At 36.4% G+C, this 27,251-nt stretch overlaps 2 protein-coding genes across 2 annotated transcripts in view; both read left to right on the top strand.

The window, feature by feature from the left end:
* Positions 1 to 12,369, top strand: part of arrb2b (arrestin, beta 2b) — a 50,273-nt gene extending 37,904 nt beyond the window's left edge. Inside the window, exons 4-15 of the mRNA XM_067443135.1 lie at positions 279 to 323; positions 462 to 658; positions 1,069 to 1,128; positions 1,999 to 2,066; positions 2,461 to 2,596; positions 3,176 to 3,260; positions 5,360 to 5,432; positions 8,624 to 8,761; positions 8,940 to 9,023; positions 9,117 to 9,193; positions 10,663 to 10,717; positions 10,808 to 12,369. Of these exons, the coding sequence (XP_067299236.1) occupies positions 279 to 323; positions 462 to 658; positions 1,069 to 1,128; positions 1,999 to 2,066; positions 2,461 to 2,596; positions 3,176 to 3,260; positions 5,360 to 5,432; positions 8,624 to 8,761; positions 8,940 to 9,023; positions 9,117 to 9,193; positions 10,663 to 10,717; positions 10,808 to 10,901 (1,112 nt within the window). The 3' untranslated portion in view covers positions 10,902 to 12,369. The remainder of the gene's footprint in view (positions 1 to 278; positions 324 to 461; positions 659 to 1,068; positions 1,129 to 1,998; positions 2,067 to 2,460; positions 2,597 to 3,175; positions 3,261 to 5,359; positions 5,433 to 8,623; positions 8,762 to 8,939; positions 9,024 to 9,116; positions 9,194 to 10,662; positions 10,718 to 10,807) is intronic.
* Positions 12,370 to 14,274: 1,905 nt separating this feature from the next.
* The window catches only part of pelp1 (proline, glutamate and leucine rich protein 1), a 31,880-nt gene continuing 18,903 nt past the window's right edge, over positions 14,275 to 27,251 (top strand). The window contains exons 1-15 of the mRNA XM_067443121.1: positions 14,275 to 14,461; positions 14,672 to 14,736; positions 16,613 to 16,718; positions 16,843 to 16,992; positions 19,312 to 19,383; positions 19,463 to 19,522; positions 19,628 to 19,784; positions 19,861 to 19,993; positions 20,109 to 20,196; positions 20,273 to 20,361; positions 21,395 to 21,508; positions 21,772 to 21,916; positions 23,858 to 24,011; positions 24,091 to 24,146; positions 26,268 to 26,492. Of these exons, the coding sequence (XP_067299222.1) occupies positions 14,321 to 14,461; positions 14,672 to 14,736; positions 16,613 to 16,718; positions 16,843 to 16,992; positions 19,312 to 19,383; positions 19,463 to 19,522; positions 19,628 to 19,784; positions 19,861 to 19,993; positions 20,109 to 20,196; positions 20,273 to 20,361; positions 21,395 to 21,508; positions 21,772 to 21,916; positions 23,858 to 24,011; positions 24,091 to 24,146; positions 26,268 to 26,492 (1,755 nt within the window). The 5' untranslated portion in view covers positions 14,275 to 14,320. The remainder of the gene's footprint in view (positions 14,462 to 14,671; positions 14,737 to 16,612; positions 16,719 to 16,842; positions 16,993 to 19,311; positions 19,384 to 19,462; positions 19,523 to 19,627; positions 19,785 to 19,860; positions 19,994 to 20,108; positions 20,197 to 20,272; positions 20,362 to 21,394; positions 21,509 to 21,771; positions 21,917 to 23,857; positions 24,012 to 24,090; positions 24,147 to 26,267; positions 26,493 to 27,251) is intronic.

Raw genomic sequence — 27,251 nt, 5'->3', positions numbered from 1 at the left:
GCAGAATGCGTTATTGTGCGAATCAACTTTTTATTATTACTGATTTATGTACACATGAAGACAGAATTTCAATCGTTAGCCACTACTTACACATTTTTTATGGCAACAAGTTTAAAGTAGTTCAAATACTGTGCAGACTATGGGCTCACAATGTTTTTTTATTGGGTTATTTTTTTTTATTTTTTTTTTTTATTTGACACCCCAGTAATGTATTCCTTATACTGGGACTTCTTGCTGTTTCTCTTTTTTCTTACTTTGTGTATTTTGTCTGACTTTAGATGGGGTGCTCTTGATTGACCCAGAATACCTAAAAGACAGAAAAGGTATCACACTGATTTGCTATATCTTCATTTTTATTGTGTTGCTTTTTTTAAACATGAAACCATCTTTACCAAAACCATTATTTATTCAACTGTATCCCTCCCCTCTCTTCTGCTCTGTACTCTGTGCCTTTTTACCAGTGTTTGTGACCCTGACGTGTGCCTTCCGTTATGGCCGTGAAGATCTGGACGTGCTGGGCCTATCTTTCCGAAAGGATCTCTTCATCTCCAGTTTCCAGGCCTTTCCCCCTCAGCCCGAGGAGCGCAAACCGCTCAGTCGGCTACAGGAGAGACTGCTCAAGAAGCTAGGCCAGAACGCATACCCCTTCAACTTCACGGTGACTCTTAACTTTGACCTTCTTCTTTTTTTACTTGCATATTTCAGTACTTGTGTATGGGTTTTATTCAGTGTATCCAGAACTTGTGAAACAAATTTGAATGAAAGACCTTTATACCCTTATAAGGCCAATTCACACTGCACGGACAGACACTGACCAACACGGACAAACACCAGATCAGAGTACAGGCCATCTCCAACAGAAACCGACAGGGGTAACAAACAGATCCTACATCCGTCTGTTGGTGCAGTGTGAATTGGCCTTTACATAGCACAGTAATCAGTTACAACGTTACACACCCCATCAAATTTACTACAAACTTTTCAAACTTTTAATATTAATTGTGTGTGAAAATATTTTCTTGCTTGTGACCAGGTTATTTTGCTAAAGTAGTTTTATTTGTTGAAAAGATTCCTCAGAACCTTCCCTGTTCGGTGACTCTTCAGCCCGGCCCAGAGGACACAGGAAAGGTAATGGGACTAGGCATGTGCAAAGCTAAAAAAAAATTAAAATCGACTTGGTGTTTACTTGCCAGGAAAACTAGTCTGCTTTTTACAGTCACCATGAAATCAAAATATTTTAATATTAGTTTATATTTTTTTTAAGGAACATATTTTTGAATTCATGTACCCTTATTATCTTTAATTTTCACAAAAAAAACTTCCCCTCCCTCTTGCAATGGCATCTCTTCTCTGATGATGTGTTTTCTGGCACAAAAGCAGGACAACCTGTCGCTCACGTGAGATCCACCAATAGCAAACCATAAACATCCAATGATCCAATCAATTCCAGATGGACACAATCAAGTCCTACCCTATGTGTTCCTGTTTGAGAAGCGTTTCACTCAGATATACAGTACTTTGCAGAAGCCTTTGGCATCCAAAAATGCCAGTTATTTATATATTTTGCTGAAGTGTGTCAGTAGGAAATATCAGTTCACATTTCCAAACATTCCTTTTGCCATTTAATTTTAATAATCCAGTGTGATTTTTGTATGCACAAGGAGTCTGACAACAGCCGGTAAACTCCACACAGAGATCTGATCTCACCATCATCGAGTCTGTCTGTGATTACAGACTAATTCCAGAAGAACTGTGGCAATGTTTCTAAGACACTTGAAAAAATCTTCCTGCATTCTAACGTGCCTAATACTTTACCCAATACTATACGTCACAATAAGTAAGAAAAGGCTGTCACAACTTCTGTTTCATGACTTTAATGACTGACTGTTTAACCATGCAGTCCTTTAGCTACGGGAACGCACACTTATGTGAAACATTGTTTAAAATGTCTTTATTTTTTCTCTCAATGGTAATTTATCTCTGTATTTTGACTCGCAGGCATGTGGTGTTGACTTTGAAGTCAGGGCATTTTGTGCCAAAACTGTGGATGAGAAGACTCACAAACGGTAAAGTGTTGCTCCTTGTGAGTTTCTTTTTTTAGTTTAAATGTTTATATACATTGAGTGTCCAGTTGACTTATCAGGTACAATATATTGAAATAATTAATAACCAGGGCAGTGATTACCACAGTTTACACAAAAAATATTAAGCAGCACAATTGTTTCTGCTATTGATAATAAGAGATGTTTCTTGACCCACAAATCATCATATTAAAACGATTTCTGAAGGAGCATGTGCCACTGGAGACTGTTTTTAAGCTTCCTTTTAAAACATCAAAACATTTTACAGAACCCACACTTTTAAAGGGTAACATACATCTTTACTCAGAGGGAGGAATGTTTTCTTTCTTTGGAATGACAGTACAGCAGAAGTTGTGTCTAACCGGCCTCTGCTTAACAGGAACTCGGTGCGGTTGGTGATTCGTAAGGTGCAGTACGCTCCAGAGAAACCTGGGCCGCAGCCAATGGTGGAGACCACACGCAGCTTCCTTATGTCTGACCGCTCCCTTCACCTCGAGGCCTCGCTAGATAAAGAGGTGTGAACATGCATCTACCCACGAATCATTTAATAAAATGTCAAGTTTTTATGTCTTTTTACTCCGCTACTACTGAAACTGCTCTCTGTCTGACAGGAGCATATGAGTATATAGCATATATAGGAGCATATATTACCAACTTTACTTTATAATACTTACTTTACATAATTTTTTATAATACCCTGAATTAATAAAGTTAAAGAACAAATGTGCAATGCAAGCAAATTAAGTTAAAGGTGTCATGAACTGGCTTTTTTCTTTTTTATACTGTTGTCTGAGGTCAACTAATGACGTTTGTTTGGTTTTTACATTCAAAAAACATCATAATGAATAAGCAATAGGCTATTTTCTACACTGGTTTTGAGGCTGTTTCCAAAACGTTGGGTTTTGATGGGCGTGACACACTTGAGATTCGGAAGTAAACACCCACTGCTAGGATTGGATAAGTTTTGCATATTTAATGAGATGCTCAGCTATATCAAAAGCTCAAGGGAAAGTTGATTTCTCAATTCATCACCCCTTTTAACTATACATAGGTAATAAAAAGTGAAAAGTAATTGATTTCCTTCTTCTCCTCAGCTCTACTACCATGGTGAACCTATCAGTGTCAACGTCCATGTCACCAACAACTCCACCAAAACGGTTAAACGAGTTAAAATCTCTGGTGAGGTGGACATTTAATCGTTTTTATTACATGTAGAAGAAATGATACAATGTCTTACAAGTTACAAGTAAAAATATAAAAAAATGTTTAGCTTTTGTGTCTGTTTTGAAGTTTTTTTTAGCTAATGCTAAAATCAGCTAGCTTAAATACCTCAGCTTTCCTCTTCCCTTTTTCCTTTTCTGTTGCTTTTGTCCTGCATTTGTATCTCATGCACTCACAGAAGTTTACTTTGTTGTTTACTTCACAGTGATTCCACTGTTTTGTTATTCATTTGTGAGAGAATTTTTAAATATCTTATATAGTCTGTTATTATCACAGGTGTGTTTGCACTGAAATATTGCTTTTTCTGTGCTGTGGTTATAGTTTGTGTATCAAAAGTTAGCATGAAATGGTGCTCACAACTTAATTTCTTTCTGTAATTAGTTATATTTTTCACTCAAACCAGATGTTTGATATCTACTGGTATTTATATTTACTAAATATTTGTACTGGTATTTAAAATAAATAAATACATCAGGTACACTATTGTTTAAAAGTTTGGGGTTAGTAAGATAATTTTGAGAAATTATTAATATTTAAAAAAAAATGAAATTATTTGATCAGGATTACATTAATATTGTGAAATATTAGTGCAGTGTATTATTAAAGGGGTACTTTAGCGCTGGGAAGATGAATCTGTATTTAAACTGGGTCATTAATGTAGCAGAAATGTGAAATTATTTTTGAATTTGGTGCTTTCTAGACTGAGAAAAGACAGAACATCTATTTTTGTCTCATGGGGATGAAAGACTACAATTCCCAGAATACATTGCTCCACTGCCCTAGGAGGCCACTCCCAAAGCCACCGCTACTGGATTACTGGATCACTTGCCCACCACATTCCACTACAAAAGACACTACAATTAAAACCTGAACGTGTCTGTTCAATATAATGAGTGAGTCGCCGAGCAAGTGTCATGGCACACGCAGCAGGAGTCAGATTACATTCATTATGTTGAATGAGCTGAATGAGCTCTCGTGATGAGGGCTGAGGAAAGCATGGGCGCGGCATACATTCACAGCGCGTGTTCAGTCTGGTGCATTTGCAGTTCATGCCTTTGGAAGCTTAACTTTTGTAGGAATTCATTTGAGAAGTTAAATCACTAACTTTGCTCCGCCGGCCTCTCGGTTCACATGAATGCCCACAGCTGCCCGAGCTGAGCTGTGAGTACGCTCCCACCCGCCATGTGCGGGTTGAAAACAGCCCATGCGGAAACAGCTCCCTTTACTGGCTGTAGTCTTTAGCCTCTAGCCAAAAAATCTTCCGATGATGCAAAATGATGTTATTTATGTCATCGGAGGATTTTTTTCCAGAAATAAAATTCATAAATCTGTCTTCTCAGAGGGCTATAAGGGGGGAAGCACGATCATTCATATATACTTCAGGGCTTCTACTGATAAAAAGCCATATGCTAATCGTTAAAGTAACCCTTTAATTTAAAATATACATTATATACGTATATTAATATAGCATTTATTCAGTGTTGCATGAACCTTCAGAAATCATTTTAACATTCTTATTTGGTGCTTAAGAAACAGTGTTGAAAACCGTTGCGCTGCTTAATAATTTTTTGGAAGCTATTTTTTTTTTTTTTATTATTAATATTTTTTTTATTTTTTTTATTTAAGAGTAGAAATCTAATTAGAACAACATATATTTTTAAAATAGAAATCTTGTGTAACATTATATGTTTAACATTATAAGTCTTTACAGTCACTCCTAATCAGTTTAATGGACCCTTGTTGAATAAAAGTATTAATTTCAGTTTTTAAAAAAAAGTCTCAACCCCAAGCTTTTAAAAGGTAGTGTATTTAATTTGAATTTCATGTTGACTTTAAAGGTGCACTTGAGTTTGTGATTGTAATGTGTTTCTACCCTTGTGCTGTTGAGATCTTTCTCAAGATCCTCTTGTGCTGATGTGTTCATTCTGTAGATTACTGTGAATGTCAGCTGTCCTGTCTGTGATGTTTTTTTTTTTTTTTCTCTTGTGTGTTTGTTTCGTCTATGCTCCCTCCTGACCCTGGTAACCCTGCTGTGTATCCCTGCTCTCTCCCCACAGTGCGACAGTATGCCGATATCTGTTTGTTCAGCACTGCACAGTACAAATGTCCTGTGGCTCAGGTAGAAGCCGAGTGAGTAGCCCTCCGTCCCACTTTCTCTTCTCTGTCCCTTTCTTCACCTCCCTCAAATTGAGTCCTCCATTATCTTTTCATAAGATCTCTTCTGTTGTCATTTCCCTCTGTTGTTATACCTCTAATTTGACCTGCCATCTCTTCATGCGCAGTCTGTTTTCTTCAACGCCATTGTTTCTGTGAAGTGGGAATGGGTTTAATACACATCTCACAAATGTGTTGTCAGAATAGATTTATAGCATTTAATGTTTACTGCACAGGTGTCTCCGTCATATCCTCGCCCATCAATCAAGCTTTGTTGTTGCTAAAGCCATGTTTGTGAAACCAACCGCCGCGTGCCAACTCCAGTTCATTCCTGTCTGTACAGCTTTGCTCTTTTTCCTGCCAAATACCCAAAAGTTATTATACCCTTGTAAATAGTTTCAAGCTGGATCGGTCTGTGACCTTCTCAACTTTTCTGCAGTGGTCATACAGACTTTTATTACAGACTCCCTCATTTGATATGATGCCAAATGCCTTTATCCCTTCATCCCGCTGCTGACAGCACCATGACGGTCCAATGTTGCCTAATAGTCACTAGTTTTTTAATGCTGACAGGACAACAAAGACTGTTCTCTCTCAGTACTACAGGTTACAGATGTGGTTCTTTACTCCCACGACACCTACAGCAAGTCTGTGGGTCGACATTCATCATGGTGAGTCTCATATCCAACCGTTTGTTCTGGCTCCCGTGACCCTGAGCCCATCTCTAGTTGTCGATGATGGCTCTTGGACCCTTTTCTCCACCCTCTCCATGAGATGAGACAGTGTTGCTCCTCTTTTACTCCCGAAACAAGGGCCGTAGCTGTCCTTTTTGCTTTATTTCTCGTCCAGAGCTGTTCAGTCAGCCACGCTCTGTTTTATTGTGCTCATCCAATTGAAACCAAATGAGACCAACTGCTAGTTACTATTTTGTTAGCTTCCAACTTAAATGACCCAAGTGATTTCCCTTTTTTTCTGCTTTTATAACTTCCTCTCCGAAAAACAAATAATGTATGGGTAGCATACTAAAGACGTTGTATATGTATCTTCCTCTTTCCTCTCTTTTTTATGTTGTCTTTTCTTTCCTCACCATATGTTCTCATGATCTTTAATCATGAAGCATTTATGTCCCCATAAATCACATTTTAAAGTTTGTCAAACTAGTTTTTCTTTTCTCAAACTCAGCCAAAGTGCTGCTTAATGATCCAATGCATGCCAGGTGTTGTTTGAGATTGGTACACAGACATGTCTATTATCTGACAGGTATCACTGAACTAGCTGTCTTTAAATATATGACTAACAGCTCTAGTATTTTTTTAAATATTTACAGTATTATTTTGAGTAATATATATTTTCTATATTTCTACTTTTTCTACTACCCTTTTTTAATTGCTTTTAAAGGGTTAGTTCGCCCAAAAATGAAATTTATGTCATTAATGACTCACTCTAATGTCGTTCCACACCCGTAAGACCTCCGTTCATCATCGGAAAACAGTTTAAGATATAAGTTTAAGTCCCAGAGCATATGCAGTCAATGCCCACTATATACTGTCCATGTCCAGAAAGGGAATAAAAACATCATCAAAGTAGTCCATATGTGACATCAGTTAGTTAATTAGAATCTCTTATTTTTTGGTCCAAAAATATCAAAAACTATGATTTTATTCAGCATTGTCTTCTCTTCCTCGTTCCTCCAAAAAGATTCAAACAGTGTGAATCGATCAATGATTCAGGTCGCCAATGTCACGTGATTTCAGCAGTTTGGATCGCGTCAAACTGCCAAACTGCTGAAATCACGGCATCGACCCACAGCATTGATCGATTTGCTGAATCATTAACTGCTTGAATCTTTTTGGAGAAACACGGAAGAGAAGACAATGCTGAATAAATTCCTAGTTTTTGATATTTTTGGACCAAAATGTATTTTTGATGCTTCAAGAGACTCTAATTAACTAACTGATGTCACATATGGACTACTTTGAAGATGTTTTTAGTCCCTTTCTGGACATGGACAGTAAAGTGGGCATAGACTGCATATGATCTGGGACTAAAATATAAAATATCTTAAACTGTGTTCTGAAGATGAACAGAAGTCTTACGGGTGAGGAACGACATTAGGGTGAGTCTAATCACATCAGTTTCATTTTGGGGTGAACTAACCCTTTAACTTTAAATATATGAGTTGGCTCATTAATACATTTAACTTCAAATTATCATGTAATCTCAATTTAAATATTTTAAGTAGTGGAAACTTGGCTTGCTTTAACTAGCTAATTCAATAAATGCTACGTTGATAATTGTTAACACAATGCTTTGATAGCATTAAAGGATTAGTTCACTTCAAAATGAAAATTTCCATGTCTTTTTTTTTTCTAATGTCTTTTCAATTCGAAAATATGTTTTTTTGAAGAAAACTTTCAAGGATTTTCCTCCATATAATGTACTTCAATGGCAACCAACAGGTTGAATGTCCAAATCAAGGGCTTCAAAGGGCTCGTCGCAGCTGAGGAATAGGGTCTTATCTAGTCCTGTTATCCTAGTCCATGTCATTTTCAAGATTTTTTTTTAATATACTTTAAAAACCATGAATGCATGACTTCAGTGTTGTGATTATTAACAGCATATAATGTCATCAAGCCGGAAAGGTCATGTTGAAGTACTGGCCCAGTGCCGAAAAACTCCATCTCATGTTCTCCTCCAACTTCAAAATCGGCCAACATCGTTGTTTTCCCTTTATTTTGGGAAATGCCGTTTGATTTAGTCTTTGCATGTTCGTTTTAACATTGGGTTAGTACTTCCATGCACGGTTGCGACCTTTCAGGCGTAATGACGTCGCACACCATGAAGAATCACAACACCGAAGTCGAGCATACATGGTTAAAAAGTATATAAATTGTTGTCCTTTTCTTGAAATTTCAGCCCAGTTTCAGGTAAAGTTAACTGAACATAAGTTAAAGTTCATAAAATTCAAAACAGTGAAACAATTCAGATTACTTAATGTGTCAGTTTTGTGAACTCAAAAGAAAATGAAAGTTGTAAATATATTCATAAACCAATTAATTATTTTTTAACGTTTAGAGTGCATCCTATACATTTTGAACACATTTCTAATACTAAAGATTAATGCATGAAGCACAAGACTTACTCTCTTTTGTTTTTGCCATCTGCAGTGACCAGGTGTCACCCAGCTCCACGTTCTGTAAGGTGTACACACTCACCCCCACACTGACCAATAACAGGGAGAAGAGGGGTCTGGCTTTGGATGGGCAGCTAAAACATGAAGACACCAATTTGGCCTCCAGTACCATGTAAGTAGCCTTCAGCTAACAGTGCATCCTATCGCATACTTAAGAAAAAAACAATACATTATAAGCTTTAGTATATTTTGAGTTTTTAGTGCTTATAAAGTTAACCAAACCCATGTGTCCATAAACACTCTAGTAGAGAGTCTCAAACAGTTCAGTATGTTTTTCCTTGTACTTATAGAGTGAAGGATGTGTCCAATAAGGAGGTCCTGGGAATCTTGGTGTCCTACAGAGTTAAAGTCAAGCTTGTGGTGTCTCGTGGAGGGTGAATATGTCCTTTTTGACACATAAGTACTTCAAAGTTTATATTTGTACACAATGTTAAAAGACTTAATCCAAACATGTTGTCTGTTGTTAGGGATGTGGCAGTGGAGCTGCCTTTTGTTTTGATGCACCCTAAGCCCTCTGAACAGCCCAACTCTAGACCGCAGTCAGGTAACATCTCAAGTTCGACATTTTGTCAAAATATATACATGAGTATATATTAGGGATGTAAAGGTTATCTGTAAAACCGTATCGTTCCCCACCCATTGTTTGGAAGTTACTTGCACCGTGGTTAATCTCATATTTTAAGACAGATCTATAATGCGGTTAGTTGAAAATAACACGTAAAAGAGACAGAAGTCTGCTGGTGTATGTTTCTGGTGATAGATATGCATTCTGTCTTCCCAATACGTTACAACAAGGATGATCAAAACCAGACAAAACAGTCACTCTTTGTACATTTTGTTCAATGCATATTATGTTGTAATATTACCAGTTATTTATGCTGTCATCACTCAGGTGTTGATAGCGTGCAAACGCAGGTGAGACCTGGGGTCCAAACATTGCAACACATTTGTGTGTGTTTTTAAAAAAATGTTAACATTCAAGAATAAGGAGGCTTTGTGAGCGTATCAGACAACGCGCAAATATTAAGTTCTCTTTTAAGTGTTTTTGCGTTTTAACGGACGTTCACACACATTTTGTTCAGCATGTCTGTCTTGGTGAGTTTCATAGTAAACATAGTCAGTTATGTCTTAAGTAAGCATAAACAATTGAGAAAGACAATACGTGTTCAGTGTCAATGTACAGTACCGTGCATTATGTCTTAAACTGACAGCAACCTAATCGTTTTTTTAGCCTGACAGTTTAAAAAAAAAAAGTAAATCAAACAACAAAAGTCAAGGAAATCACGCGCTGTTCTTGACTGGTTAGCTTTTGTAACTTTTTAATAATGATTCATTTGTATTTATTTTATACAGTAAAGATTATGCATTTAATTATTATGTTACAAATTATTATAATTAAATTGATTAATTTATTTCTGTACCTGAAAACTGTTAGATACCTGAAAAGCACTGTTTATTTTTATTATATTTTTCTCTGAAGACACCATGCGTGTGCACGTGCATTTTATGCATTTTATATATATATATATATATATATATATATATATATATATATATATATATATATATATATATATATATATATATATATATATATATATATATAAATATTTCTCAATGTTAAGTGGTCTCTTATTTTTTTCCAGAGCTGTATATCTGCTTTTTGACACAATAACTAAATCATTAGACTACACCAATAAAACAACAACAACATCATAAAACAATTTAGAAGTATTTATTTTGTTTTATTTGTGTTTTATTATTAATGCTTATATGATTCATTTTATTATTATTTTATATGTAATCATTTAATGGAACATTATTTATTAATACGTGCATATAAAAATATGTGTGTCCACAACCTAGCCTTGTCCATTCTAGCTGTGAACATGATACTTGTAGCATGGTTCACTTTTGAGTCATATCAGAGATGTCATATAAAAAAATATGTTTTACATACTTTTCCATTTGCACAGTGTTCCTCATTTTTCCCCTAATCTGTGTCCTCCACAGCTGTGCCAGAGACAGATGTCCCTGTGGACGCCAACCTCATAGAGTTTGAAACAAAGTGAGTTAGCTGTGTGTCTCTTTCATAGTATGAGATTCTTGCTTATGTGCATGTTTGCATATTGTAACTGTTGTTTCTTTTGGTCTTCAGTAATTTCTCACAGGATGATGACTTTGTGTTTGAGGACTTTGCAAGGCTTAGGCTGAAGGGAATGAAAGATGAAGAGGACGACCACTTCTGCTAACAGCCCCTCCACACACACACGACACCATGCGGAGGTTGTAAGGAAGGGCGACAGGGGTGGGGTGTCAACCTGCCAGTACTCTCATACCTCTGCTCCACTGGGCCCATCTGATAGAGTGGAGCACTTACTGATATTTTCAGAGCCTCCTTTCTTTCTTTGTCTTTTGGCTCCTTTTCACACCATTATAGCATCTATGAAGTGGTCTTTTAATTGGCCTCTATTTCACCGGTCATATCAACCACTTCACTAGGGTGCTTATTTGTTAGAAAGTTTGAGGGAGAAGGAAAGGGAGGAAGCTGATGTTAGATGGGTCATCTAGACATCAATCTATTATTGGTGGGCAAAGGGTCCATTTGATTCAGGGGTGATTTTCATTCTTTCTTTACCTTTTCCTTTCTGTTTCCTTTATTTTTTGTCATAATATTCCCACTTATATATCAAGTGGGCATTAATAGCTATGTAATTATGGTATATGTTCTATGTTATTTCATTGTACAGTACATACACTGTTCCAAACACCATAGGGAACTTGAGTTTGGTGTTAATTTTATTCAACTTTCCTAGACCCATAATCCAATCCATCCATACTTGCTCAGCAGCTTTTATGTTATAGTTATGTAAAATGTATACATATCATACAAGACTACGTAGTAACACTTTTTTCTGTGCACTTATAGTGCACGCAATACTCAAATAATTAAGGACGTGGCATTTTTAGTGAAAGAGTAGTTGGCAAAGTACATTGGGACAAAAGTGTCTGGTTTCTTAATGTAAATTTTAGCATCTATTTCACATGTTGAGTTGTAGAATATGTATACACTGCTACAAGTCTTCAGTGCAAAATTAGCTTGTAGATTCCACAAGAAGACAGGGACAGCCCCTGTATGTGCCACACACACACACACACATACACACACACACACACAGTAATTCCTCATTATTTGCCAAAATGTGATGATTTATAATGTTGCTTGTAAGTTAAGCTCATTTCAGTTGAAAATCACATGCTTGTTCTTGTTTTAGTTTACAGAAACTGTTGATGTAACAATTGGACTGCCAGAAATATTTTGATGGTTATTTTAAAAATCACATTTATAGCATGATTTCCAGGAAATTTGACTTTTTATCTCATTCTCCCAGGATCAGCCCTTTCCTATGACATTCTATATAGTTTACTACTGAACAATGGGAAATTTACTTATGTTACAATGTGTACAAGGAAGTAACATTTTGCAGTGAACAAAGTGGAGCTCCAGTTGAAGGACAAAAAGCTATCTCTAAAATAAAGGATTGCTTTGTTTAAAGCACCCATACAATCATGCCAATGTGCATACTTGCTTTAGATGTGCTCTTCAGTTGAAGAAGAGGCCTTGTCTGTCTTGTTTTGTCTTATTAATATGAAATGCTTTATCCTTTTTTATGGGATTTTTTTAATGGAAATGTATTAAATGTATTATTTTAAGATTCATCAGTGCAAAATCCAAAAACCAAGATCCGTCTGTAACTTTAGCACTAAACATAATCCTACAGTAAACCATAACATACAAACACGTTGTTTAAGTCTTGGGGCCTTCATGTATTGCTGTGGACAACGGGGGACCTTGAAGTCAAACATTTTGAGACTAACTATTAAATATAATCACAACATTTTAGGGACATCTGTTATTTCAAATTCAAATTCTAAACTTATTTTAATGAAAGCTTGAAAATGAACCTGATAATTGTATTAAAATTGCCTATTAACATTGTACACGTTACTGTCACAAGTCTGTCCAGTAAGTCAGCTGCAGGGAGGATGTTTGATTTTTTTTCATTTTGGAACTAATGTTCTTCTCCAGACCAACAGTTGATCGATTCATTCAGTTTGGCACGGTCTACAATCCAGGTAGAAATTTCCATAATGTGCTGAAAGAAATTTAACATTTCATGCAGACTGGCACACGTGTCTATTTCTACTCACTCATTTAGAGTAGTTAAGCAACTATATTTTTACCCATCTATTCACTGACGTTGACTGTTTAGACCCACAATGCTGTAAAATGTAATTCATTATGAGTTAGTAAATATCACTATGAATCTTTTTTTATAAAATATATCCCTATGTTCAGTAATTAAACATTATGCTGAGCTGTGATTTGATGTGGTTTAACAGATGGAATGTCTTCATAGAAATCCAACAGCCATATGTGCATCTTGTTAGCAATGCAAGTTCAAAACCAGCTGCAATTACATACTTAGAGATCATTGAGATTTTTAGCGAGTGAGATTGTCTAATTAAATTATATATTGGTTGATACATGCACATTTATTCACTCTGCTCTTTAGAAAATAATGCTTTTAAATCAGTGTTGTGGTGGAGAATTCGTCATTAGATAATTTACTGTCCAATTGTATAGCTAAGTGCTTTGCTAGTAAACTGCATGCATTCTAGAGGTGACTGTAGGCAGCATGTTCCTGCTTAATTATTTTACTGTAAAAAGTAAAAATATTAAAATATATTGTCTTAAAAATATATTAAAATATAATTGTAAAGCTAGGATAATTTTAAAGATAGGCCTACTCAAATTATATTCAAATTTATTTTCTAATTTATAGTGAATATGTTAGTAGTTGTGCTACCAGTGTTTGGAAAAATATCTTTAGTGACCAAAAATGAAGTTCGCCCTGAATTACTTTTTGAAAAAGTTCTGATCCGGCCCATCAGTTTAAAACATTATGAAGTGTACTTTTTTCTTCTTTTTTTTTTAAAAGTTATGACATTATTTAACTATACATTAAATTAATCAACATTTAAGTAATCAACGTTAAGATAACAATGGTTTAAGACCATGAAAAAGGAAATGCCTTTGTGTGTCCAATTTAGGCTGATTATAAATGAAAATTTTAAAACATTGACATGAATTCTAATATACTGTATGCTATTTAGGCAAAATAAATGCTACTTTAATTATATGGGAAGATGTTATTTAAAAAATAATAATAATTGAAAGTACTCGCTGTTAGTTTTGTACAGCATTTTGGGGCTAAGCAAACTTATGTATGACCATGTGCCTGTAACTTAAAGTCTGATTACATAGGGGGAAAGTCTCCCAAACGTTTTTCAGAAGAAAAAACAAACTTCTCAAGTTTAGCATAAATTATGTTTTGTGAAGTTCTACACATAGTATAAAACCAGTTAAAATCTTTATGGGTGCGTCTCAATCAGCTCCCTAGTTCAGTTGTCAGGGCACTGATCAGGGAGTCAGCCCATTAACTTATGTCCTGATCAGTGCCCTGACTAGTGAACTAGGGAGCTGATTGAGACGCAGGGTATCTGAATAACTGAATGCGTGCACTCCGAATTAGACGCCGACGCAAAGTGTTGACGTCACCTGACCTATTCTCGTCGCAGAGTATGCTCGTCATACAGGGGCGCTAAGATGGCTTCAGCGGCTTGGCTGCATGGCCCCAACATAACGCGTTTAACAGAAGGACTGGTGTCTGTCTTAAAGGAGGATAGACCTGAATATCTACCCTCTCTTCTAGCAAACTACCGTGAGCATGGCGTTGTTGGGACTCAGGTAGGGCTAAAGGCTTCTCCTGCCGGTTGTGCTTACGCTGTTAGCGCGCGACGCGATGTATTACGCACGCTTGTTTGATTTAAATGGAAGCGTTAGTATGTATTCAAAAGTAGTCTTATCGTTTATATATTCTGTTTCATTTGAAAACACACAGAGGAGCGGTTCATCTGTCTGCCTATATTAACGGCACTTTTTAAATCTTTTTTCCAGAGCACGGGAGCTGTGGGTGGTCTGGTGGGCATCAGTAATGCACGGCTCGGGTCCAGTAAGACCAGGTGAGCTGTCAGAGTAAAGCTTCCTTTATTTTGCAGTCAAGATCTTCCCAGCCAAACCCGAACAGCGCCTTTCAGTTGTTTAAATGCACAATATGTATGGTATGGCCGAATTCTCTTGATAATCTTAGTCTACTCTGTCCTTTTCTGATTTGCAACTTTGTTGCAATACTTTTCATGTTACTGCCTCTTAAGAATGTGTTGTTTGTTGTACTGTAAATCCATAAATGTAGTTAACCTGATAAATCAATAAATAAATGTGATAGTAAGATTCTCTCTCTCTCAGATACAGAGACCCCGAATGTGATCCCAGAATGCGTTCATGAAATTTAATTTCAATTCACATTTATTTGTATAGCTTTTTTCACTATACATATAAAGCAGCTTTACAGAAAATGCATTTGTCTGCATTACAATTTAAAATGATTTGTTATCAGAGGAGACTTTCCAAGGTATGCATTTCAGAAAATATAAAATCACACAATTAGCTTCCAATGGATTTATAAACAATGTAATAATTTAATGCAGAAACAGTGGGCTCATTGAAGTAAAGAATGTGTGTTGTTAACAATGATTAGGGTATATAGAAAAGGTTTGTTGGAGGTAGAGTTGGAGTCGTCTCCTCAAAGGTTAGTCATCTGAAGTCTTTATGAGAGGCTGGATCCAGACTGAAGCTGACGGACTCGGTAGTTACTTTGGGATGCGTTTCCCGAGATGATATAGAACAGGAAAATAATTAGCGTAGCGGCTGTTCAAAAAATTAAGCGAAGACAATCGAGCACATTTATCACAGGAGTACAAGGTTATGAGATGCATTACGTGAATGCTTGGCTAAAGAGATCCGTTGTCTTTAATCTAGATTTAAACTAGGAGAGCGTGTCTGAGCCCTGATCATTATAAGGAAGGCTATTCCAGAGTTTAGGAGCCAAATGTGAAAATGTTCTCCCTCCTTTAGTTGACTTTCATATCCTACAAGAACCCCAGAGTTTTGTGATCTTAAAGGGGTACTTCAGCACTGGAAGATGAATGTGTATTTAAACTGAGTCATTTATGTTGTAGAAATGTGAAATACTTTTTTAATTTGGTACCTAGACTGAGAAAAGACAGAACATTTATTTTTGGCTCATGTGGATGAAAGACAACAAATCCCAGAATGCACTTGTTTCGCTGCCTTACGAGGGCACTCCCAAAGTCACCGCTACTGGATCACTTGCCCACTGCGGCAATGCCCCTACCGTTATGTTAATTTTCATAAAATCATTTAGTTCAGTTAGAGAACAGACACTACAATTAAAAATTGAAAGTGTCTGTTCAATATAATGTGAGTGAGCCAAGCGAGTGTCATGGCAAACGCAGCAGGAGTCAGATTACATTCATCACAAGAGTAAAGGGCTAAGGTGAGCGCGGGCGCTGCATACATGAACTTTCATAGAAATTAATTTTGAAAAGTTTTGAAAAGGGGGGAGCACAGTCATTTGAATTACTACCAGGTTTATACTGATAAAAAGCCATATGCTAAATCGCTGAAGTATCCCTTTAAAAGAGCGAGATGGATTGTGGTGCAATAAAAGTTTTGTTAAATATAAGAGTTAAACCATTTAGGGCCTTATAGGTCAGTAGCAATAGTTTATATTCGATACATAACTCTTATTAAGTCTATGTAAACCATGCATCTTTCTTACAATAGACTGCAAACTGGTAGTCAATCTGTCTCCATTAAATTAACAACTGATGAATAGAACCCATCCCCGCTCTACATTTCTTTATTTTTCAATAATCTGTTTCTCCTGGATATGTCACAATACAGAAGAAAAGATCTGTTGCTATACTTCCGTTTCATCTCTACTTTAATATGGCTTGGTTATCACATGTATTTCAGGTTTGAGGGTCTCTGTCTCCTGTCTGTGCTGGTGAAGGACAGTTCAAGTGAAGTGTTCCAGCACCATTGCCTTTCATGGCTGCGAACACTTCAGCAGGTCATTCAGGTGAGAGATGTCTTCAGTCATTTGCCTTGTCCGGTTCTTCTGCCTGCATCCACTTAATAGGTCTTTCCTGATTTTATTCAGTTCTGTATGATTTAGTAGATCTACTATTCTTCTCAAAACACAGTCGCAGGCCCCTCTTCCTACCGTGCAGCTTGCTGTGAGTGTGCTGCAGGACTTGTTGCAGTACTCATCCCAGCTTCCAGAGTTGGCCAGGGAGGTGGGACTCAACTCCATCCTGGGCATTCTGACCTCCCTGCTCAGCCTCAAATCAGAGGTAAAATGAATGCATGTTCTTGTCACATTTACATTTAAATCCATTAAAGTCCCACTGCAGACAATCATTTTATACCTTAAAACACATCTTTGATAACCACAATGATCCATAATATATAAATATCCATAAAAAATCCATAATTCCCTGCTTTAAAATGGCTTGAATGTAACTCTACATTGTAACCCGTTTACATCCTTCAATTAGTATATACAGCTCTGGAAAAAATTGAGAAATCCATGTTAAGTGGTCTCTTAATTTTTTCCAGAGCTGCATTTGGATCCATGAATATGCAAATTAGTCTCTGCCTTCACTCAATCACACCAGCTAGTGCTACCTGGTAGGGCTGGGAAGGTTACCGTTTTGGCCGCAATACCGCGGTCACGTGACGCCTACCGTGGGTCTGAGATTGAGATCATCACTGTCATTGTCAAAAAAAAAAAAAAAGGGTTTACATGCAACATTCATATTTTTTTCATATTGTTCACTTTATTGTGATGGATGATGACATTGTCATTTTTATAATTTGTATACAAATATATCATTTACTATAGGCTACTCTGTATTTTATCTCTTTACATAAATACTATTTTCTACTTAAAACTATAATTTAGTTTAGGGCTGCAGCTATCGATTCTTTTTGTAATCGATTAATCTACCACTTAATCGACCGATTAATCGATTAATCGGATAATAATTGCTTTTTCTTTATTAAAGAGCAATAAGAGACAATAAGACGGGTATCTTAAAATTAACATCTAATTTGTTTTCTTTTTAGAAAAATTAAGTTTTATTGCTGAAATTGCATACATTAATAACTGTGAAACCAAACAATTTTAATGCATAATTAAAATTTAGTCAGAATACACTCACAACGCAGTTCCTGTTTTTTTGGAGTCGATTTACGACTCCCACCATAGGGAGAAACAATATGGAATTTAGTTAGGAATATGAGATTGCAGTAGTTATTATTCAATTGATTTATTTTTTCCCGTGCACAAAGCCTTAAAATCCCCTTATTAAAGTAACACGTGGCTGTAATTACCTTAAATTAAATACTTTTCAACTTTGTTGATAACTAGCTGTTGCGATGCCTAATTTTGCAGTGGGAAAAGTCAGCCATAGATGAATATTGTCAGAATTAAATAAATGAGGAAGGCATTCTTTAAAGGGGTCATGACATGAGAGGTCTTTGTATCTTGAATACATCCTGCAAATTCCATAACTTTAAATGTCCTTGTTTACATTTAATAATTTAGCAGATGCTTTTATCCAAAGTGACTAACAAATGAGAGCAATAGAAGTGATTAAACAAACTAGGGCAACAGCCTGCTAGTGCTTTGACAAGTCTCAGTTAATAGAGCGCAGTGCACATAATACAGTACACATACCCTTTCTTTTTATTTTTTATAAATAAACAAGCAGAAAATTGAATCCGATAGTTACGTCCTCGTCATCCTAAAAGGGCATTTATATAATCAAGCTGTAAATAAGCTGTGTTTGAATCTGAGGTGGCATGTGACTTCACAGGGCACAATCATTTGCATAAGACTGGAGCAAGACAACAACAGCTACTTTTACATCAGTCTCACAGTAGACACGACCCTTCAAACAGAGCATTCAAATCAGAGGACTAAATTCAGGGTCGAAAACAGTAGTTTATTTCTAAATTATGACAATTTTTGATGTAAAAATTAAATACATTTTATAAGTGCACCTCAGAGAACATAAACTAATAAAAACAATCCATTTCATGACCCCTTTAATGAGTTCATCTCATTATAATGGTCTAGTTACTCTCATATGTACACTTGCACTACTGTTCAAAATCCGTTTGGGAAAAAATATCACTTTATTTAACAAGTAATTGATCAACTATGACATTAAAATATTAAAAGATTTCAATTCATATAAAAAAGTATCAGTTTCCACAAAAATATTAAGCAGCACAACTGCTTTTAACATTGATAAGAAATGTATGTTGAGCTGCAAATCATCATATTAGAATGATTTCTGAAGATTCGTGACTGGAGTAATGATGCTGAAAATTCAGCTCTGCCATTACTGAATAAATTGCCTTTTAAAATATATTCAAATAGAAAACATAGTTGTTTTAAATTTTAAAATTAATATTTCACAATTCTACTGTTTTCACTGGTATTTTTTTCAGTTTCAAATAAATGCATATCAAGCATGACAGACTTCTTTCAAAAAGTTTAGGTTACAAACTTTTGAATGGTATTGTATATGGTTTAATGAAGTACCGGTATTACATTTGTTGTGCAACAAAAAGCATCAAAGAAAGCAAACTTTTTGTCATAGTGCCACCTAGCTGCAATGAAGGGAATGATGGCGTGTATGATCTACTACCCACGGGCCTGCGGATCTCTGAGGGTCAGTATATCCATTGATTTATGTCTATTTTTGATGCAGTTACTTTGTATCTCAAAAAGTTTAACATTGTCCCTTACAGGAAAAGCTTGGGGCGTATTTCCTGTCTAAGATGGACTCTGATAATCCTAAAGTACAAGAGGTTGGTTACATCCATTTGTTCAGTGTTCTATTGGCAATTAAATAATAATGTCGGCAGTTGAGTCAAACCTTCTGCATCATAATTCATATTTTTCATTATTGGTAGGTGGCTTGTGAGTGTTACGGCCGGTTGCCTTGTCTGGGTGGAGTGTTGGAACGAGGGGGAGGTGGGCACAAGGCTGAGGGGTGGACCAATCAGCTGCACTGCCTTCTAGCATCAGCCAATAGCATACTGGGACAGTTGTACCAGGGTACAGAAACAGGTATGTTGCTGTAATCAGTGTTTTTGTTATATTGAAAGGGGGGAAAATGTGTTAAGTTCTGTGCTTGCTGTTACAGAAGGGACGGTGCAGTATGAGGGACCTGGTGTGGAACTCCCTTTCCTTCCCCTGGATGATGTAGATCCACTTTTGATTCTTCAGCTTCATCACCGTTACAAGGCTATTTGTCTGGCTCTTAAACACACTCTTAGGTTGTTCTAATATTGTCTGGCTTAATTGGTTGCTGATTTTTAAAGTCTGTTGAGTTTAGTGTATTTTTAAAAAATGATCTGGGCCATATTGAGAGATTTTACTTTCCTCTTGTAGTGTCGATCCTGCATCTTCAGTTCGTCTGCCTGTTCAGAATGTTCTTAATTTGGTGTGTCGAGCTCTGGCTGTCAACACGAAGAGCATTGTAAGGCTTTAACTCTCTCTCTATTTTCATGCATCTAAATGATATTGCGGACACTAACAAAAGGGGTTTGTTTCAGAGTCCAACAGGAGAGGGCTGTCTGAAGCTGTTGGTTTTACCCTCTATACACAACGACACTCTAGAGCTTCTCTCTGCTCTCATCAAGGCGTAAGCACACACACATTTACTCAGCTATCTAAATTGTCACATTCCTAAGGGTACTTTTGATTTTATAATACTAGTTATACATACTATAGCCTAACCCTTAAAGGTGCTGTATGTAAGTTTTTCACTTCACTAAAGCATAAAAATACCATATGTTTACAGATATTTAGGAAAAGTGCTAAATCCACCAACTTGTTTTTCTGAAAAGCAATTCTACAGTCAGTTATTCAACTTTGAAATTTGCTTTCCATGTCAGAATGTCTGTTTTTGTTTTGGTCTTTGCGAAATCGCATGCTGCCAGTTTACCCAATAGTATTTCGACACCACAGGTTACCAGCTGGTGGAAAACAAAGGGTATTGCTGCCATGGAAGCCAGCAAACAAACTGGGTCAGAGATCACAGATTCTACCCAACCTAGAAAGCCTCGCAATCCACCTTTATATCTCTATGAACGAGAGCATATTAAAACGCAGAAAAATGTCACTTGCGCTTGCTTCTGTTTCGTGTCCTTAGGCTGGCAACCTGTGTAAACGTCAAGTCTGAGGAGGGGGTGGGGATGGACAATGCACTCCAGTATTTTGAATTTGGACTGCTTTACCCATTTCAGTACCCAATCCTACATAATGTACCTTTAAAAAAACATTTGTTCATATTTGGATATCCTCAAAAAAAAAAACACAGCATCTTGCACTTGCAAAAAACACTTGCATCTTGCACTTTACGCTTTACATAGATAGGGCCTGACTTTTTTTTTTTAACTGATGTCAAAATCCATATTATATTTAAATGCTGTTTTTTTTGTCTAAATAAACATAAAAAATGTATAACATAACGGAGATCCTAACAATTACTGAATTTTATTGCAAACTCTTAAAACTGCAAATCACAATGAAGTTAGAGTTCACAATTGAGTATTTCATATTACATTACATTCATTTTGTAATTGCTTCATTTTTGATGAATGAATTGTCAGTTGTTGCTGCGTAAATTATTTGTTTCCTGAAGTAGTGATTTAATGTTGTTTTTTTGGATACAGTGTGGGTGGTGGATTGGTTCAGTATAGCAGTGTGCTCACAAGGCTTTTCTCGCAATCTCTCTCTGCATGGATGCCTTTGCCTGAGGCTAGTCTGGGCCAGCAAAGAGCTTACAGGTATTACAGAAACTCCATTGATGACTGAAAAATGTGAAAAGGAATATGAAACCTTCTATTAACATCTCAGGTAGAATGTGATCAGATAAGATAATACTCTTTGTACATCTTTTACCAACATACCTTAAATGAGCACTTGTGATCACATTTCATTAAAGACATAATTGATGTTACTATGTGTTATTGATGCACAAAGTATGCTTGCTTATTGTTATTTTAGAAAAATTTGTTTAAACTTATATGTTGTTGAATTTTGTCCATAGTGCTGTGCGAGTGGCCGTGTACTGTATCATAGAGTTGTGGGTAAGAGTAGGGGGCATCTCTCTGCTTCAGGGAAGCCCGTCTCACACAGAGTTACTGTTTACTCATCTGATGGGTGACATCACGCCCGGATCAGAAGCAGTCAAGGTAAGTTTAAAGGGGTCATATAATGCCATTTTTATACAAGTTAATATGATTCTTTGGTGTCTAAATAAAAACTTTGTAATATTCTTGACAACAGTAAAAGCGAAACGTGAGTCTCTGGCATTTCCGAATGGTTGGTTAACGTAATGTCACTGATCTATCTTTATGTACTGGCAGTTAATGTTCGTGCAAATGCTACGTGTTTACTGATGTATATGTTAGTTCATTGACAGATTGATGTTACACCTAATGCCGATAAAAAAAAAATTTGTGTTAATGTCGGTTTGTCAATGATGCGTAATGTTATCTATGCATTGTAAACTAACAACACAATTTTTTTGACAGTAACAGACACCATTATAAACCATATAAACCATCTACGTAATTAAGCTTTGTGTTTCCATGTTATCTTTAAAACCAGCGTACACAGTTTGTAATAACACAATAACCATAACGCATTGTTCATTATAAACGTGGGATTATGAATTATATTGAGACTGTCATACATAGAACGCATGCCATAATTTAAGTTATCTGCATTAGCTGCATTCATCGTGAAGTGTGCATGCGTTTAAAACTACACTCATTCCTTCTGGAGATGCAGCAGGAACACGAAGAGCTGGTACAGATCTGAATCCTTTATTTCAGGAGCAGCTTCTTAGCTAAACCTTCATACTAATCCTCGCTTATAAAGCAGTCTAGTGAGAAATACTTTGCGGCCCACGTAGACATAAAAGCATAGACGAAAACAAAACTCAGCCACTGTGTCTTCAGTGGTTCGTATTTAGGAACATCAGAATGACTGCTGTGTTCATTATTACACCTAAGAACAGAACACAACAATCGCCATCATTCTGCTCCAGCGTCTCTACTTATACAGTGGCGGACTGTGCTGATGTCAGAGCCCGCTCAGGACGAGTTGAAATGCTGCTTGTCAATCAACAGTTGTGGGAGGGGTGTCCGACCAACCGTGTGACGTCATACAGCTCGATTTGAGATGAGGGAAAACGTAAAGAGATTTGAAAAAACACTTGATGGATTTTTATCATTATAGGATGGTTGTGTACAGGCACTGTCAACACACATTTACATACAATCAGCTTGTAAAAGTGCATGTACCATTATATGTCCCCGTTAACATAAGGATTCGTAATTACCGGTAGTAACAGTTAAGGCCTGTTCACTCCAACGTTAACTATAATGAAAATAATAGTGATATAATGGCACAGAGAAACAACGTAGTTGGAAACCCTTTCACAACGACTTTTCCAGCTGATGAATGATAAAAAATATTAACAACAAATCAGAATCCATCCTGCTTTAAAGAATCCATCCACTCTTAAAGCTTGAGAATTTAAGTGTGCTTATAATAAACAAAATGATAACGTCCGTTAGTGTGGACAGTTATAGTCATCAACATTACTGGTGTAAACAGGCCTTTACCCAGTTTTATATTGGCATATGATTAGTACATATTACAATATTTCATGACTCATACTCATATGTTATAATCTACATATATGTTCATATGTAGATTAAATAACTAAATTAATTGCATATATTTTGCAATAAGCCTCCTAATGAAGATGATGGTTTAATACATTTAAAGAAATATATATGTAATTTTTTTCACAACTATTTGATTAATAAAGTTTTACGAAAAAATGAAAGTAAGGTTAAACAAAAATGTATAACATCACAACAGTTTTCTAAATTAAAAATGTTTCTTGAACACCAATTCGCCATATTATTTCTAAAGGATCATAATATAATGTTAAACAGTTATTCTAAATAGTAATAAAATAAAATCATCATCCGTCTGATGGCTATTTTTGCCCATTGTGTTCTCATTCAGTTTTAGAAACTCAATGAAGACATTAAATTTTAGCCCTGCTAGAAATAGTTATATTTCTTTCTCCAATGGTTCTTTCTTCTTCTGTCTAGCTTCGTTCCGGACTACAGTCATCAATGACTGACCTGATTGGTTCTGCTGGCAAGTCAGGTCCTCGTCGGGCTAAGGGAATAGGAGATGGAATATCGCTACAGAGGAAAGGAGATGTGCTAGCCAATCAAGACACATGTGTTGCTGCTCTACGGGGTGAGTGCTCAATAATGATCTTTTTTTTTTTTTAAAGGCTGAAATAAACATTTGCTGATGAAGAATGATTTCTTTACAGCATTAAGACAGATCATTTTGACCAGTGGAACTTTGTTAAAGGAAGATCTGCATACGGTTTGTTCATTACAATTTGTTCATGCTTGTGTATTAATTAGGGCTGTCAAAATTAACGTGTTAATAAGGCATTAACGCAAATTCATTTTAACGGCACTATTAACGCGCGATTAAGGCAGCACGCATTTTCTGTTTGATCAGTGGCGTAGCCCGTAGTTGGAGAAATTGAGATAAGCCATAGACGTCAAGGATGCAGCAGCAACATTAATAGGGAAAGAAAGGGGTTAACATTAATATTACTATTCTAAACCAAAAGGGCAATTATTGCCTCCAGGTCAAAAGAAAAGTGTGTTTTTCAATGAGCACATTCTCTGCCGTCTCCGCGCGATGCACTGCAAGCTCTCTTTCGCTCATCCGAGGTAAATCATTAACACCATCACCACTTACAGTACATGAGTTTTATTGAACTAAATACATTACAATCGGCTAAAGCGAATACGCAGGTTACTTTTATGAACAAGAGTGCTCCCAAGTCTGTGTTACTCCCACTGTTCGCGTGAATCGTTAGCCGCACACATAGACTAGAAAAAATGCACACCATAGACTCACACACAAAGATACTGGCAGTTCAACAGGGAACGCACATCTCGTAAAGGGGCCGCACTATATTCCTACTCATGGAAAATGGACCTCCTCCGGGTATGGTGTGGTACTGGTGTGCTCCCAGGACAGCTTTCACATTAGTGGTGTCAACAATAATCGATTCGGCGATGCATCGCGATGCGGGGCATGAACGATTCAGCATCGATGCGGCAAAGTGCCATAATCGATTATGTCACTGTTTATTTTCTGGCGGACGATAAAGTTGTGAAGTTTCAAATACTTCCGGTTCCGGGCGCAATTCACCTTTATTCCACAAGGTGGCAATGTCTGATACCCAATGATGAAGTGACGTTTCAATCATAGTTACCTCTGACAGAAAACGAAACAATAATTATAATCTGCGAAACTTGAAATGGCTCAGTGATTTACTTCAGAGCGCAAGTACTAAACACAATCATATGTTAGTGTCACTGTCTCTTGATGATGGATGTGGTCAAGAAGCTGTCAGTGATCAAAATATTGATTTTGAAGACGTTGAAAATGAGTTTTGAGAATATGCTGGAGATCGCGAATATGAGTCAGATGCTGAATATACTGGTAAACGAGCTCTGACGAGGACAGATGATGATGGTATTAAACATCTGCTCAAACTGAATCCTTCCAAGCTCCAAAAGGTAACGAAATAGGTTATTTTATTCTTCTGTAGCTGTTACTCTAAAATCAGGAGTTTTATATATTATCACGACAGGCAGAGGTCTATCCATGTTAAATATAGATCTGGGTCGCTAACGACCTGAATATGTAAGAATGTTTGGTGAAACAGTCATGCATTTAAGGGTTAATTGCATTTTATTTAATTACATTTTATTTTATTTAATAACTTTTATGTCAAAGATACAGGAGACACATAGCAGCCAATACAATCTGTTGTTTAATATCTGCTTGTATTGCCTCATGACTGATGAAAAATTTGCTTTGTGTGCAGTAGAATTTTGATGCATCACAATGCATCGTAGAATCGAATTGAATCGAATCGTTACCTGGTGAATCGTAATCGAATCGTGAAGGCAGTGCCAATGCACACCCCTATTTCACATTACCAATTTTTCATACGAACTGTGCCCTGTTCTGAATTAAACTGCCAGTGTAAAAACTCCCTTTATTTATATTCTTAAAATGAAAGAACTCACTGATTATTCTAAATTTTGAAGCTTATAGGCTTAAGAGACATGAACAAGTTCCTTGATAAACATCTATGACCTTTGAGACATGTCTAGGCTTCATGTTGTATTATTGATTATTATTGAATAGCCTAAGTATGGTTTCACTAAAAATAAACGTACAATTGCATAAAGCATGCATATTTGTCCATACCCATGTTGATTAGAGTATTAAAAACTTAATTTAAACTTAATTTAAGATATATTTACCACTGCTAAAAATGTGATTAAATTGTGATTAATCGAGAGTTAAATATTTTAATCGATTGACAGCCCTAGTATTAATGCATTTTTATGTTATGTTTTAATTTTATTTTATGTAAAAGTTTGTTCTTTTTTAAAAAAACTCCCTTGTTAGAGGATCCAAGACCTGGTGGTGCCTCTGTGTGTGCGTCTGCAGCAGCAGTCTCACTGCGTGCTGGAGGTCGGTGCTGTCAGTGGACAGTATGGCAGCCCTACCGCTCGCCGAGAGCTCTACCGCCTCTTACTGGCACTTGTGCTGGTGCCCTCTCCCCGCTGGCCTCCTTCCCTCTCCTGCGCCGTTTCCATCTTCAGCCACGGTCGGCGAGATCGCAACATCATGGTGAGTGAATATCCTTGGTCAAAACTTTGGGTTGAAAGTGCAGTTCAAAATCTTGAATGTCTATTGAATCTAATTTATCTGAACATAACATGCTAATCCACAATCATATTATCATACTGGTAAGTGATGGTGTGAGCATGTATATTTTTTTATTTTAAGGTCTTATTTTAAAGGTGCCCTAGAATGATTTGAAACAATATGTTCAATTGTTCTCTAATATCTAAATAGAGGGTATGTGGCTTATTTAAGGTCAAAATTTGTCCAGACACAGTTTTACAGGTCCATTTACAACCCTAGAAATTGTCCCTAGGATGTAATGCTCTGTTTTTGCCTTATTTAGAAGGGTCATTAATATTAATGCAGAGTTCTGCTCTGATTGGCTGTTTCACTCCTCTGCTGCTCAATGACAGCTAACACATCTATTGATTTTACAATGATAGCTTCTCAACTTTGAATCACGAACTGGGTAGCGTGTAATTATGTTGTTTGTACAGTAACGTTATAGTTTGACAGTAGAGTACTGATTTAAAAGTTGATTTATTTAGCCAAACAAAGTAATGTAGAAGCCACAATAGTCAGTTTCCTGTTTACTACTCACCCGCTCAAATAATCATACTTCAGGTCTCAAAAATGTATATTTATTTAACAAATTGACTAGAAGCCTTGTCAAATGACTATCGTTTCAACTTAGATGGTGGAGAAGGTGACGTTAGCTACAAGGATCGAGTGAGCAATCTGAAATCAACTAAACAGTAGTGG

Source organism: Pseudorasbora parva, chromosome 1 (genome assembly GCF_024679245.1).
Source record: "Pseudorasbora parva isolate DD20220531a chromosome 1, ASM2467924v1, whole genome shotgun sequence".
NCBI lineage: Eukaryota > Metazoa > Chordata > Actinopteri > Cypriniformes > Gobionidae > Pseudorasbora > Pseudorasbora parva.
Note: the sequence above shows the minus strand (reverse complement) of the source record. Positions and strands in the feature narration are given on the sequence as shown.